This window comes from Rhinatrema bivittatum, chromosome 4 (assembly GCF_901001135.1).
Source record: "Rhinatrema bivittatum chromosome 4, aRhiBiv1.1, whole genome shotgun sequence".
NCBI classification, from domain to species: Eukaryota; Metazoa; Chordata; class Amphibia; order Gymnophiona; family Rhinatrematidae; genus Rhinatrema; species Rhinatrema bivittatum.
In genome coordinates, this window is record NC_042618.1 from 53,410,989 (window position 1) to 53,426,711 (window position 15,723).

The 15,723-nt window shown below is 44.9% G+C and overlaps 1 protein-coding gene across 2 annotated transcripts in view; it reads left to right on the forward strand.

Annotated features, from left to right (window-relative positions):
- SGPP1 (sphingosine-1-phosphate phosphatase 1) overlaps window positions 1-15,723 on the forward strand; it is a 175,730-nt gene that overhangs the window by 124,681 nt on the left and 35,326 nt on the right. For both annotated transcript variants that reach the window (XM_029598129.1, XM_029598128.1), the window contains exon 2: window positions 7,938-8,027. In XM_029598129.1, coding sequence (XP_029453989.1) covers window positions 7,938-8,027 — 90 coding nt within the window. The remainder of the gene's footprint in view (window positions 1-7,937; window positions 8,028-15,723) is intronic.

The following is a 15,723-nucleotide window of genomic DNA, read 5'->3' on the forward strand; positions in this document are numbered from 1 at the left end:
GTACCCATTGGAATCCTCTGCTGTCTTCGAGCCTGTCTCTCTTGAAGCTTCATTCACCTTAAGTGGCTCTTTGACTCAGTCCTAAAGGGAATTTCATCTCCACAGTCATCTGGGTAATCCCCTTCAACAAAACAGTCCCCTGCATAAATGCCGCAGTGACATCTACTGACCATTAAGTTCCTCTGAGAATGACTTCACCACCTTGTGAGAGCCTGTAATAACTCATGGATTTCCCAAGATGCAACTCTCTTACCAAGTTGTAGAGACTTCTCTCACCTGGCCTTGCAAAGCTTGGAAGCAGCAACCCTCAGCTTCTTCGAAAGGTAAAGCTACCTCTAGAATCAGCTTTTCCACCAGCTACGCCATCTGTGTTGGACTTCCTAGTTCCATCCATGTCCTCCTGGTACCACTGCCTATCCAAAAGCGAGTGGTGCTTGTAAGTTCGTCTACTTATTCTCCTGGAGTTCCATCTTCACATCTATGGAATCCAGCTTGAAGTCTGACCCGTCTTTACCATGCTACTTCCACGAAGATGATGCTTGTCTACTTGCCACTCTTGGTCTGACTACTTTGAAACAAGAACCGGTCCTACTCCAAGATGCTGCTCAGCTATGACTCCTGGTCATCCTGGACTCCTTGTCATCAATTCCTGCCACCTTGACTAATAGAATGGGAGATGCAAGCCTTGCCGTCCTGCAAATACTGTACCTTGCTTGTTTCATGTCTTCAGTGTTTTGTCTACGTCTTGCCTGGATCTTCGACCTTCTTCACCATGTCTTCAGCTACTAGTATCTCCTATCACTACAGTTCCTCGCCAAGAACCTCCAATGTTGGGAATTATTAGAAAGGGAATGGTGAATAAAACGGAAAATGTCATAATGCCTCTGTATCGCTCCATGGTGAAGACCGCACCTTGAATACTGTGTACAATTCTGGACGCCGCATCTCAAAAAAGATATAATTGCGATGGAGAAGGTACAGACAAGGGCTACTAAAATAAGGGGAATGGAACAGCTTCCCTATGAGGAAAGACTAAAGAGGTTAGGACTTTTCAGCTTGGAGAAGAGACGGCTGAGGGGGGATATGATAGAGATGTTTGAAATCATGAGAAGTCTAGAATGGGTAGATGTGAATCTGTTATTTACTGTTTCGGATAATAGAAAGACTAGGGGGCACTAAATGAAGTTAGCATGTGGCACATTTAAAACTAATCGGAGAAAGTTCTTTTTTACTCAATGCACAATTAAACTCTGGAATTTGTTGCCAGAGGATGTGGTTAGTATAGCTGTGTTTAAAAAAGAATTGGATAAGTTCTTGGAGGAGAAGTCCATTACCTGCTATTAATTGAGTTGACTTAGAAGATAGCCACTGCTATTACTAGCAACGGTAACATGGAATAGACTTAGTTTTTGGGTACTTGCCAGGTTCTTATGGCCTGGATTGGCCACTGTTGGAAACAGGATGCTGGGCTTGATGGACCCTTGGTCTGACCCAGTATGGCATGCTCTTAACTTCTGTCCTTGGACCCTTGATTCTTCCCCTGACGGTATGGAGTGATTCCTCCACCCTTCCAAGCTGTTGATAGGAGGCTTGGGGAGGGGGTCTTTGAGGGGGGGTACTGTTGTGAGCCGGCTCACGACAGGCGTGGGCAGTCTACCTACCTTTCCTCCGTCTTCACAGCAGGCCGCCGCCAATGCCGTCCTCCACAGCCCAGATGCCGCGGCCGTCTCCTGCTCCTCGCGGCAGGACTGAGCCGCCTGAGGTTCTCCTTTGCGGCTGGTGCTGTTGCCGGGGTCCTTGAGCGGCAGGGAAGCAATCTCTCCAGGTGTCTGCCACTTCCTCCGTCTTTGCGGCAGGGTTGCCACTTCTCCTCGGGCCTTCCACGTGGTAGGGACACCTCCGACGTGTCTTCTGCTTCATCCTTCACCAAAGGCGCAGGCGCTCCTCTCGCCAGTATTTAAAGGGCCAGCCGCGGGAAAAGCCCCGAGGCCCTCGGTGATGTCATTAACCTGTGCCACTTCAGCCCTATAAAAGGGCCTTGCTGCCATTCTTCAGTGCCTTCGGATCAGGTTTGCACAGTGTCTGTGATCTTCCTTCCGTTCCAGGTCTTCCATGGTCTCCTGTGCCTTGATGGATCTTCATTCCATGTTCTTCGTGTTCCTGAACCTTGTCTCCTTGATGTTCCAGGTCTCGTCCATCGTTGGAGCTCCCTCGTCGCCTGTCTTCTGTTCCTGATGTTCCAGATGTTCATGTCCGGAGGTGCCATGTTCCTGAATTCCGATGTTCCTGTCTTGACTTCATCCGTCTCATCTTCAGCTCTTCGTCCAGTTCCCAGGTCCCTCGTCTGTCCACCTTTCTGGGCGTGCCACGTCATGGTCCGTGACCAGCCCCGGAGAGGTGTGTAGGGCGCCTCGTGGTACAAGGCTGCGTTCTCGTCTGCAGCTCAAGCCTCCGGGAGACTTCAGTTTTTAAAGCCTTGTTCCTGAGTATCTTGTTCCCGGTCTATGGAGTTCCCTTGAGTCTGCATCCGTCCATGCCTAAGACTCTGCCAAAACCTGCTCCGCTCCATCATGGTCCGCGACCAGCCACAGGCAGCTGTGTAGGGCGTGTCCCGGTGCAGGCCTCTACTGAATCTTCCCATGTTCCAGTCTCAAGTTCCACGTCTTCGCCTGGAGTCTGCTTTGCATTCAGCGTGGTCTGCGACCAGCCATGGGCGGCTGTGTAGGGCACCCTGTGATGCAATTCTCACCCAGTACTTTCACCTGCTTCTTGAATCCTTGCCCGAAACTTCCGAGCAACTTGGATCCTTATCCGAGTCTTCTGAATCTCTTGAATACTTGTCCGAGTCTCCTGAGTATCCAAGTCTGCGTCAGAGTCTCCTGAGTATCCAAGTCTGCGTCTGAATCCTCCGAGTATCCTTAGTCTTCGTCCAAGTCTTTATGTTCCTGCCAAGTCATCATGTTCCTGCCCTCAGCCTCCGTCTGGCCTCATGCACTTGTCGTTCCCTAGCGACTGATCCGGAAGGGCTATCGAATGGCCGGAGGGCTACTCTCAAGATCAGCATTGCATTGCTGGATTTTATTGGTGTGTGTAGGTCCAGTGGAGGCTGAGCCTGCCTAGTTCCTGTTCCACCCGTGCTCGTACCAGCTCACTTCCCTCAGTGTGTCTTGGGGCTCCTCCCTGAGCCGTGCCACGGCCCAAGGGCTCACATCCTACCTTTGATGGGACCGCGCCTCTGTGCTCCTAACGGGGCCTGAGGGCGCGCTCTGCAACAGGAAGAGAGTTTGCTGGGCAACATGAAGTTTGCACTTGGTATGGAACATAAGACAATTTTCCAACAATGGGAGATTTTAGGTATAAAATGTGTAATGCAACTTTTTGATGCAGAAGGAACTGTTAGTCGTCCACCATGCTTCAAGCTATCGAACTTGCAGTTTTTTGCATTTCTACAAGTGAGGCATTACATAAATACAATGCATTGGTCTACAGATGAGCTTAAAAAAATATGGTCTCTGGCAAATGAGGTACACGACATTGTGGAAGGATTATTGCACCATGGCATTTTTTGTGCAGACATTTTGAAGGAAGAGTTCCTTCCTTGTTCAGTTATTGGGACAGTGCATTAAATATAACTTCAGAATAAAATTATTCAAAAATGCTGTCATATTTTGCATAAATGTTTGACAGATGTCAGATTTTATGAAATGGCATACCAGGTGATACATCATTCTTATGTGGACAATGTTAGGTGATACCATATGAAACTAGCTAACACGCCGATGTGCTCCAGTGTTCTGTGGACCACATCACACTTCTTCATAAGATTATATTTTGTACAGTGGCATGGCCTTTCGGGACGTAGGTGATGAGTCCTTCACCTCTGCACTGGAGTCAATCACAGAACCTTGATACACTACCAAGTGGAAATCTCTCCTCCAACCAACCCAGATGTATGTTGATTTGCACACTACAAAGAAACACTTCATATAATGTAATTTATTTTTTTAATTTTGTTCCGCTACCTTATCAGGCTTGGGCTTTCTTCAGCTGCTTCTAGAAGGAGTCGTCGTGAGGAGGTGATGGAGTGAATGTGACTGTGGTATATTTCCTGTGTGGCGTGTGCAATGTATGTTGTATGGTCTACAACCAGAAAAATGGGATAAAATTATGCAAGTTCAGTTTATTTAAAGAACTAGTTTCTGAAGATATTATCAGATTTGTACTTATTATTATGTTATGTGTTATAACTCTTATGACTATTAGGTAATGATACAATGGTTCTGTGTGTTTGAAGTGTTTATCTTACTGAATAAAAAAGATTTACAGAAATTGAGCAGACCTGATGGGTCAGTTTTTAATTCCCTTCATTGTTCTTTGTTTCTGTGTTGGTCCTTTGTAAGGCATAATAACCTACAAAGACTCCAGGTTTCTCCAGGACTAACAACTATTACATCTCTTCACTACAATATTTTTATGAGAGATTATTTTAAGTTGTTGATTTTGGTAAAAATTAAAATTTAGATAAATTTTAATGCATTAGCACAAAGATTCTGGTTTACTAAACCTTTTCCCCCCATAATCTCAGAAAGGGGGAAGAAATCATAGTAGCTCAGGCCTTAGGGAACTAATTCCTAATAATGCATTAAAAATAAATCTTGGGTCAGCTTGGTAGTGGAGTGGCAGTACACTGCACTGCCATGTGGAGAGTCGCTAATTCAATACCCAGCTTAAGCCTTTTGCAGCCTGGGTGACCCAGGGCCCAGATTCGAATTTAATTACTCACTGGGGACAATGGAGGGTGAAGTGGACATGTACAAGGCCACAAGGAGCATTGGTAGGACAAGCAGGATTTGAATCCTGGCTTCCCTGGTTCTCAGCTGGTTCTCTGCTATTTTTTTTGTGATTCCCTGGTTCTCAGCCTGCCACTTTAACCTCCATGCCTTGGGAATGTTGCAAAGGTAGTATTCACAGCCCTTGGGGAAAGAGTCATGGTCTTCGTTAAGGGCACCACCTAGTGATTGGATTTTAGGGTTTCAGAGGGAGCACTGGTGCATTTTCTTGGTCTCAGCACGGTTGCTGCAATGACTAGACTAGAAACAGTAGGAGGGTGAATCTATTAAACAGGATAAAATTCTCTGGGGAGTTATGAATGAAGGCAGCTCATGATGTAAGAGTCCCAACAGGAGTTAAGGAGTAGTCTAGTGGTTAGAACAGCAGGCCCAAGGGAAGTGAGGGTTCAAATCCTGCTTACTCTTTTTGTGCTCTTGGGCAAGTTACTTCACCTTCCATTGCCTCAGGGGAAAGGGAAATAAATGCTGTACCTGATTATAAAGTGCTGATTTCATATGAGCTGAAAGTAAAAGAGAAAGGAAATGGCAAGTACATATACCTCATTCATTTGACATTAAGTCATGCCAAATGAAATTTTAAACTTATGTGAACCACCCAATGTGGTTTATAGGCTTTATTAATAGAAAACTGCTACTTGCCTGACACCTGCAATTTTACAGATAAAAAGATACCAGTAATCCGAGCTATTTATTTCTGTACTTGTAGTTAGATTGTTTTAGTTGTTATAAGACAAACTAGATCTGCACTGTTATAAATATTTATATACATGGTTGTGAATTGCTCTTAGCCAATCAAATTGTTTTTGGTTCATCAATTTTATAACGCCATAGCTTCATAAAATTTAATTTTAATTTGCTGGTTAAAAAAAAAAAAAAAATGCTCTGTAAATCCTTTATTCACTATATTGATTCAGTACCATAGGAATGACTTCTGGGAGCTTGTGTTTGAGATGCTGTGTAACTCCCAGCCCCTAAAAAATATTTTTATGTCTCAAGGTTATGTATAACTTACTGTTATGTTTTTGTAGTTCATTTATGATTAGTTATGTTAAAATCCTGCTTTAGTGTAAAAGTAGTTACTACATAGTAATGCTCAAATGCATTACAATTGAATCCTGTGGTAGAAAAGTGTTTATATTTATTTGTTTGTTTTTATATACCGACATTCAAAAACGAGTATCACATCTGTTTACATGATAACTTGTGGGATAGTGTGACAACAGGACATATTATCTTTACATTGTAACATTGTAAAACAGCGGCGTGTTATTATAACATAACAGCTAACGTTATTAAAACAGTATGGATATTCGATTGGAATATTATGTAATTCTCTTGGGAGGTTATGTGTAGTGTTGTAGTTCTGGTTGTTTGGGGTTGTTTAACATAGTCATGGGGTTAACTGTAGGCTGGATAGGCTTTTTGGAATAGCCAGGTTTTTAGTGATTTCTTGAAGTTCTGTGTTGAGGGTTCCGTTCTGAGTTTTGATGGTAGTTTGTTCCACAGTGCGAGGCCTGCTATTGAGGTTGCGCATTCTCGTGTTGAGGTGAGGTGGGCCTGTTTGGAGGGGATGGTAAATAGTCCGGTGTTTTTGGATCGCAGGTTTCTTTAAGAGGTGTATGGGTGAAGGGTGTCCTTTAGCCAGTTTATCTTTTCACTGTTCAGTGATTTGTGCATGAGGGTAAGGGCTTTGATTGAATTCTATGGGTTATAGGGAGCCAGTGGCGGTCTTTTAGTATGGGGGTGCTGGGTGTGGAGCATTTGCTGTTTGTGATGGATCTGGCTGCTGCATTTTGCAGTAGTTGGAGGGGCTTGAGGGTGGAGGCTGGGAGCCCAAGGAGAATGGAGTTACAGTAAACGAGTTTGGAGAAAATGAGGGCCTGGAGTTCTGACCGATTAATCTTGATTGAGTAGCAGGGGTTTGATCTTTTTGAGGACTTTTTAGTTTTGAAGTATCCCTCTTTTATTATTGTATTGATGTATGTTTTCAGATTGAGTTCGGAGTCTAAGGTCTCTTACAGTTGTAACGAGTTGGCTCTTGATTTGTGTGAGAGAGCGGTCTTGAGTATTCCATGCTTGGGGGTTTGTTAGACATGTATAAGATTTCTGTTTTTGTGGTTAAGGGTGAGAAATATTTGGGTTAGGAGTTTTTGTATTTGAGTTAGGATGGAGTTCCATTGTAGTAGGGTGTTCTGTATGTTTTCTTTAGTGGAGGATCTGGATGTCATCAGTGTAGATGAAGAATTGGAGGCCCAGGTCAGTGAGGAGTTTGCATAGTGGGAGCATGTAAATGTTGAAAAGAGTAGAGGAGAGTGAAGATCCTCGAGGGACACTATGTGAAAGGGAGAATTGCTTTGATTCATTGTTGAGTTACTTTGTACGTTCTGTTCGATAGTTAGGAGTCTAACCATTTTATTGTGGTGCCATCTAGGCCAATTTCGCTTAGTCAGGTTAGAAGGGTGTTGTGGTTGATGGTGTCTAATGCAGCGGATATATTTAGTAGTATAAGAAGGTAGGATTGGCCGGCGTCTAGACCTCTGAGTGCTGAGTCGACAAGGGTAAGTAGGAGTGTCTCCGTGCTGAGAGTTTTCCTGAATCTGTGTTGCGATAGTTATAATATTTTTGGGGATTCCAGGTGTTCTGAGAGTTGAAGGTTTACTGTTTTTTTTTTCAAGAATTTTTGTTATGAAAGGGAGGTTCGATATGGGTCTAAAGTTGGTGGGGTCGGCGGTATCAAGGTGTGGCTTTTTGAGTATAGGTTTGAAGGCGCATTTCAGGGCTTCAGGGAAGTTTCCTTGCTCTAGGGATATGTTGATGATATCTGCTATAGATTTGGCTATGATATCTGGTATTAGCTTCAGGGTTTTGATTGGTATGGGGTCAAGGGGGTGGGTGGCTGGGTTTATTTTTTGTATGATGGTTTTTATCGCGGTGGAGGCTGTGGGTTCAAAGGTGGTCCGTGTGGGTACATTTACGTTTGATACTTTTACACTTTCTACATCCTTTAAGAAGTTTGATTCATGAAATAATTATTGTAGTTAGTTCTTCCTGTTATCAAGCTAATTTTTTCTTTTCTTTTCTTCCCAGTATCCATTTGTATTTGGATTGTTCCTTGCAGTTGTCTGGTGTTCCCTAGTTTGCTTTAGTCGAATTTACATGGGAATGCACTCCATTCTGGTAAGAGAAATACACAGTCTACTAGAAAAGTCACTATATACAAATGCAGTGAACTTAAATGTAAAAAGAAAGTTTAATATAGTCTGTTTTACAATTTAAATTTAAAAAATAGATGTTCCTATTCTGATCCATTTTTCTTTTACATCAGATCTTATATGTACACTTGATAGGCTTAATGACTGACAGGCTTGACATTCTTTTGGCAGTCTGCAAGCTACACTCAAATGGCTACTGATGGGTTGCCAAAGAATACATATCTTATAGAATTGCTTTGGGTCATTTGACTGTTACTTGACCTGCCAGCGTACATCTTTTAGTAAGATGCTATCAATGAAGAACAAATATTGCAGATAAGTAATGTTCCATTATTACCAAAAACTGTTTTAGAAGACTGTTACAGATTTCAAATGAAGACAAAAGTCAGGAACTTGGTGCTATGGGCTAAACAGCATTCCTAACTCTCTTGGACTGTGGATTTCAAATTAATTTTTGTTACCATTTTCCCTCTCCCCAGCATATTTGCAAAACCCCTTTATATTAGAAACACTGCTTCGCTACCTGGGGACTTTATGGGCTTTACTTTCAAGAGGAGTCATCACTTCAGGCTTCTACCAATGGCGCAGTATATAACTTGAAAAAAGAAAAGGAGGCAAAACCACCTCAAACCATGAAAAGCAAGTCAAAATGTGGTGATATATGTAAGGCAAATAAACAACTTGAAGAACTTAATAAAAACAATGGAGAAGTAGCCTAGAGGTTAGAGTAGCAGGCTGCAAACCAAGTAAACCAGGGTTCAAATCCAGCTGCCACTTCTTGTGACCTTGGGGTTGAAGCAATAAATATGCACAGAAAGTGAACAGTCAGTGCCCACGCAATGTTTAAATTAGGGGGTCGCGTTAGCAAGGAGGCGCTAGGGTTGCTTGCGTGCCCGTAGCACCTCCTTGCTAATGAGAACCCGATAGGCGTCTGCCGTCCACCAGTTAAGAAAACAGGCGTTGGTTTCCCTAAATGCTGCACAGCCAGGGTGTTCAGGAAACAGACACTTGTCAGTTGAGTGTCTGTTTCCTGCACCCGACTGCTTGCGTGGCTTTTTTTTAACTTTTTTTTTTTTGTTTGTTTAGTTTTGTTTTTCCTCCTACTTAATATCGCAACGATATTAAGTAGGAGGCAGTACAGAAAAACAGGTTTTTTTTGCTTTTCTGTACTAGTTGTAAGAGTGCTCAGCTATTAATGCCTGCTCCAGGCAGGTGTTAATTTCTGATCGCTAAATGTGCGTCCTAGACTCACTTTTTTTTTTCTTTTTGCATCTGGCCTCATTCACATGCATTTGCATGTGGTGATTGCTATTAGATTCACTCTGTGTTGAACATGGTTTGTAGAGGTGCTATTCTCACAGGACAAGCAGGATGGTAGTCCTCACATATGGGTGACATCAGGATGGAGCCCAATCACGGAAAAACTTCTATCAAAGTTTCCAGAACTTTGACTGGCCCCTACTGGGCATGCCCAGCATGGCACTAACCCTGCAGCCAGCAGGGGTCCCCCTTCAGTCTTCTTTTTTCCATGCTGCAGTAGCCTCGCGGTTTAGGAGCTCTGTGGAGATTCCTGACAGGAATTTTCCTCATGGAATTAACTAACGTTAAATTGCCCCACAGGGGTCCCGCCTCTAACTTCTCTCTAGCCGCGGTACTCCGGTAAGTTTTTTGACAGTTTTCAGTCGATTACCGTCGAGTTTGGCCCTTGCGGCCTACTAGCCGTCGTCTGTCCTGCAGCTCGATTTTTTTCTATGGCCATGGCGTCGGGGTTCCGCCGGTGCCCGGACTGTACTCGCACCATGTCTATCACAGACCCTCACGGCATCTGAGTAATGTGTTTAGGCCGGGAGCATGATGTCCTGACTTGCACCAAATGTGCCCTCATGACACCCAAAGGTCGCAAGGCAAGGATGGAGAAGATGGGACTCCTCTTCTGTGCTCACACCCCGACGCCGTCCCTCGCATCGACGTCGTCAGAACCGGCACCGTCGACGTCGTACCAGCATCGACCACTGTCCAGTGACTGTCCGCCATCGACGTCTTCACGGCCATCGGCGCCCGTTACTCCCCCTCAGGATCGAGGGGATCGTAGGGAGAAACATTGGCATCGTAAGACTCGGACCGTCGAGGGAGCAAAATCATTGACCTCACCACTGTCCGAGCCACCATCGAAGAAACACTGTCCAGGAACGGCACCAACCATTCCTGCGACTGGGGCATCGAGGCCACCCTCACCAGATCAGGGTTTGGGAGTCGCAATTCCACCTGTAAAGGTGGTCCCTCCGACTGTGCCTCCGCCTCCCTCTTCTGTCACGGAGCCAGGGCTGCTTGCTCCAGGTCTCCGGGAAGAACTGGACCGGCTGGCGATGCAACGACTCCATGTCCCTTAGGCACAGACACCGGCACAGATTGTGGAACCGGTCATCGACCAGATTCCAGCAGCGCTGGCACTGCTGCTATCCCGGATGGAGGCGCTCATAACCACCCTTCCATTGGTGGTTCCCAGGTCTCCAATGGCTCTGGTGCGCTCCCCGTTGACAGCTTCATCCGGAGGAGAAACACCGTTCCGCATCCCTCCTTCGGGAGTTTTGCCTCAGCCATCGATGCCAATTTGTCCCTCACCACCGATTCATTCATCGGGAGCGATACATACATTGGCGCCATCGATGCCTTCGATACCGGCACCGATGCCCTCCAGGCCGTCCACGGTGCCCCCGGCGATTCCTTCGATTTTCTCTGAGCCTTGGCCGGGGCCTTTGGGTATCCAACCCCCTTCTCGTCCTTTATGAAATCGTGTAACGAGTACAACCCCTCGTTACACGATTTTTAAAGGGCTTGCTCCATATCAAGCCACCTTTACGTCGTCCGGCCCCTTCTTGGGACCTTAACCTGGTTCTCGGTCAGCTCATGAAAACTCCATTCGAGCTTCTTCACTCCTGTTGCACGCCGTTGGGTACATTTGGTGCATGTTCGGACATCCTCAGCTCGGTACTCACCCATATGTGAGGACTACCATCCTGCTTGTCCTGTGAGAAAGCAAGTGTTGCTTACCTGTAACAAGTGTTCTAACAGGACAGCAGGATGTTGGTGCTCACGAAACCCGCCCACCGCACCGCGATGTTGGGTTCGTAACGTTTTGTTGTTTTATTTTTCGGCACTGCCTGTAGCTATCAAATAAGATTGAAGGGGGACCCCTGCTGGCTGCAGGATTAGTGCCATGCTGGGCATGCCCAGTAGGGGCCAGTCAAAGTTCTGGAAACTTTGATAGAAGTTTTTCCGTGATTGGGCTCCATCCTGATGATGTCACCCATATGTGAGGACTAACATCCTGCTGTCCTGTGGGAACACCTGTTACAGGTAAGCAACACTTGCTATCCCCTTATTCAATAGTTAGCGCCTATACAACCCATGTCCAACTGTGGGTTATACAGTGCGCTTGGCTGAGCGCACTGTATTGCATCGGCCCCTTAGATTGTAAGCCCTCTGGGGATAGAGAAATACCTATAGTGCCTGAATGTAATCTGTTTTCAAGTGCCTGGAAAAGTGGAATATAAACAAACAATTTAATGCAAATAAAATATATAAATCACACTTGCAATTAAAACCCACAAATTCAATTAAAACCTGACCTGGACATGTTATGGCTATTCTGCCTGCATAAGGGGTTATTGGATAATTTAATAACCCCTGATGCAAGCTGTTAATGCTGAAACATGACCATGTCTGGCTTTAATTGAATTTATTTGACAAAACAGTTTAATGCAAATAAAATATCAAGCTTTTGTAGGCTTAGATAAATTATCAAACATTTGCACTCCTTATATTGCCACTCTTTGTCCTGCCATATATAAATTGAATAGAAGAGGGGATAGTACTGACTTCTGCAATACCTAACAGTCTATTGATATAGCTTCTAAGTCTAAACTTTTGAAATAAACCCTGCATGAATGATCTTTTATTGAAATTGAGTTGAACCATTGTGTGTTCCATCAATAAGCAGGTTTATTTAGCCATGCTGTCCTGGGGTGACATCATTCGGTGTCACAGGGCGGAGCTGTCTCTCCAATCTCGCAGAGCTTTCTGCTTGTGCGGTTGCACAGCTCTTCCCGTGCATCTCGTGCAAGTCTCCTCAGTTCTTTTATTTCCATGCTTCACAGCGGATGCACGGATGAGTCTTTCCTCTTTTCTCCTCAAAACCCCCCCTCCAAAAAAAACAGCACTTTTAAGTGCTACGATGCCGAAAACATTGGAGTTTAAGCACTGCCAGTGCAGGAAGATAATGTCAGTGACTGACCAAGATCTTGACTCTTCAGGAGGCATCGGGATCCTATGCTCCTTCACCCCCCAAGGACGGTAGATCTGCTCATTCATCATGGGTCCTAAGTCCCATTGTCCAGACCAGGTATGACATGTCTCATCAACAGGGTTGGGTGATGCCAGCAGTAGCAAGAGGGCCAAAGACCCCAAACAGCTGCAGCCTGTTAAAAAGGCAAATCTGCCTTAAAAATCCCAGAGACCCTAGGCATCACATAAGGTATCGCACTCTGCAGATGAAACACCCGAGAGTGTCGAAGATCTTGACAGCGTTCGGCAGTCTAACACATAAGAAAGCATTGGTTAATCCAAATCATGTAAAGTCAATGCAACCAAAGCCAACTCATATTGAAAAATACAAGCCGATGCAAAATATTACATTGTACCAGCTGGCTCATAGGGAAGCATCCCCTTCGACTCAATTGATGCAGGATAAAGTTTCGAAGCATACCGCTCAATGGGAAAGACCTTCAGTGGGGTATTCTCGCGAGCACCTACCAAACCTGGAGGCTTTATCTAAATATATCCTGAGAACGGACAAGCCAGTGCAAACTAGATGTCTCTCCATCTAGATCTTTTGTTGACCTATTGATAGGGAACAAGATGTTGTATCTCCAATCCACTTCTCGTCCTTTTCTTTCCCTACTGCGAATGTCTCTCCACCTCACCTCTGCAAGAAACCCTGCAGAGTAAGTGGAAACCTCCACTGAGGGAACCCCCACTTACCAAACACAAACGGAACGATGCAGAGATTCTGTTGGCAGCAATCCCTACATCAAGACATAGAGATGCCCAGTTCTACTAATCTCAGGTTTCATCCCCGACGCAGCAGCTTCCAGCAAGTGATCCTCAGGCATCTAACCGTACACTATCAGTGAATGAGACAATATCTCAGATCTTTCATCCTGAAGAAGTTCTTTGCCAGCATGCCTTCACAGCATCCTCATTCTCCTGAAATATCGGCGGTAGAACATTCACCTCCATTGAAGCATATAAAGGGACCAGCCCACAGCCTCATTGACTTCCTTGTTTTTCCCCCGAGCAGGATGTACAACTGGTAGATTCACCTCCAACTTCACCAGGAAGTTCTACAGGAATCCCTTCAGACCCACCTAAGAACCTCTGGAGGATCTCACATATTCCAAATTTCTGGAAAAGGTGGATACACTACTGAAAGTTGAAACCCGTAAACTCCCTGATCTGAGGGCAGAAACTTCTTAATCTTAGAAGTCCCATCGGAACTGGTAGCTCTCTCATCACATTCCCTTCTTGACTTGGTCATGGATATGGTGTGGGAAGCCCCAAACAACACAGTAACAACCTCCAGGAAACTGGACCTGAAGTTTAGAATGCCAGGAAACTTCCCACTATAATATAGTTCAGATTCCACACACCTAAGTAGTAGTAGAATCTGCTATGCAGAAAGCGAAAAAGACAAGACCACACTCAAACACACCCACATGCAAATGTAACCATTTGTTAGACAAGTTTGTATGAAAAATTTTTCAAGGTGCTATGCTTAATGCATGCATTCAACAGCAACAATTTTTATATCACCCAATATAATAAATATGTAGATAAAGGTGAACCAGTAGATGTAGTATATTTGGATTTTCAGAAGGAGTTTGACAGAGTTCCTCATGAGAGGCTTCTAGGAAAAGTAAAAAGTCATCGCCACGATGTCCTTTCGTGGATTACAAACTGGCTAAAAGACAGCAAACAGAGTAGGATTAAATGGACAATTTTCTCAGTGGAGGGGAGTGGGCAGTGGAGTTCCTCGGGGATCTGTATTGGGACCTGTGCTTTTCAATATATTTATAAATGATCTGGAAAGGAATACGACGAGTGAGGTAATCAAATTTGCAGATGATACAAAATTATTCAGAGTTGTTAAATCACAAGCGGATTGTGATAAATTGCAGGAAGACCTTGTGAGACTAGAAAATTGGGCATCCAAATGGCAGATGAAATTTAATGTGGACAAGTGCAAGGTGATGCATATAGGGAAAAATAACCCATGCTATTGTTACACAATGTTAGGTTCCATATTAGGAGCTACCACCCAAGAAAGAGATCTAGGCGTCATAGTGGATAACATCTTGAAATCATCAGTTCAGTGTGTTGTGGCAGTCAAAAAAGCAAACAGAATGTTGGGAATTATTAGAAAGGGAATGGTGAATAAAACAGAAAATGTCATAATGCCTCTGTATCGCTCAATGGTGAGACTGCACCTTGAATACTGTGTACAATTCTGGTTGCCGCATCTTCAAAAACATATAGTTGCGATGGAGAAGGTACAGAGAAGGGCGACCAAAAAGATAAAGGGGATGGAACAGCTCCCATATGAGGAAAGACTAAAGAGGTTAGGACTGTTCAGCTTGGAGAAAAGACGCCTGAGGAGGGGGGGGGGGGGATATGATAGAGGTGTTTAAAATCATGAGAGGTCTAGAACGGGTAAATGTGAATCTGTTATTTACTCTTTTGGATAATAGAAGGACTAGGGGGCACTCCATGAAGTTAGCATGTGGCACATTTAAAACTAATCAAAGTTCTTTTTCACTCAACGCACAATTAAACTCTGGAATTTGTTGCGAGGGGATGTGGTTAGTGTAGCTGGGTTTAAAAAGGATTGGATAAGTTCTTTGGAGGAGAAGTCCATTACTTGCTATTAATTAAGTTGACTTAGAAAATAGCCATTGCTATTTATTACTAGCCCAGTAACATGGGGATAGACTTAGGTTTTGGGAACTTGCATGGTTCTTATGGCCTGGATTGGCCACTGTTGGAGACAGGATGCTGGGCTTGATGGACCCTTGGTCTGACCCAGTATGGCATGTTATGTTCTTATGTTCATTAAGAAAGGTGGAAGGAAGGCAAAATGATTACCAGCATGGTTAAAAGGTGAGCTGAAAGAGGCTATTTTAGCCAAAGATCTTCATTCAAAAATATAAGGAAGGATCCATCACAAGAAAATAGGATAAAGCATAAGTATTGGCACTGAGCCCACCGCCCGCCATCTCGGCTCCGACCGACCCCACGAGGCCGACTATCGCCGCAGCCCTCCCTGAGCTCCACCCTCCAGCCAACCAAAAGCGAGGTAGGAGCCGCGTTGACCCCCACATCAGCGCCTGGGAGGCAGGCCCAGCAAAGAATTAAAAGCAGGACCGCTACTGCGGCTCTCTCTCTTCGACTCTTCACCTACCGGCTCGCGCGTCCGGCGCTGCCCAATCGGGGCAAGAGCCCCTGCACTGAGCCCACCGCCCGCCGTCTCGGCTCCGACCGACCCCACGAGGCCGACTATCGCCGCAGCCCTCCCTGAGCTCCATCCTCCAGCCAACCAAAAGCGA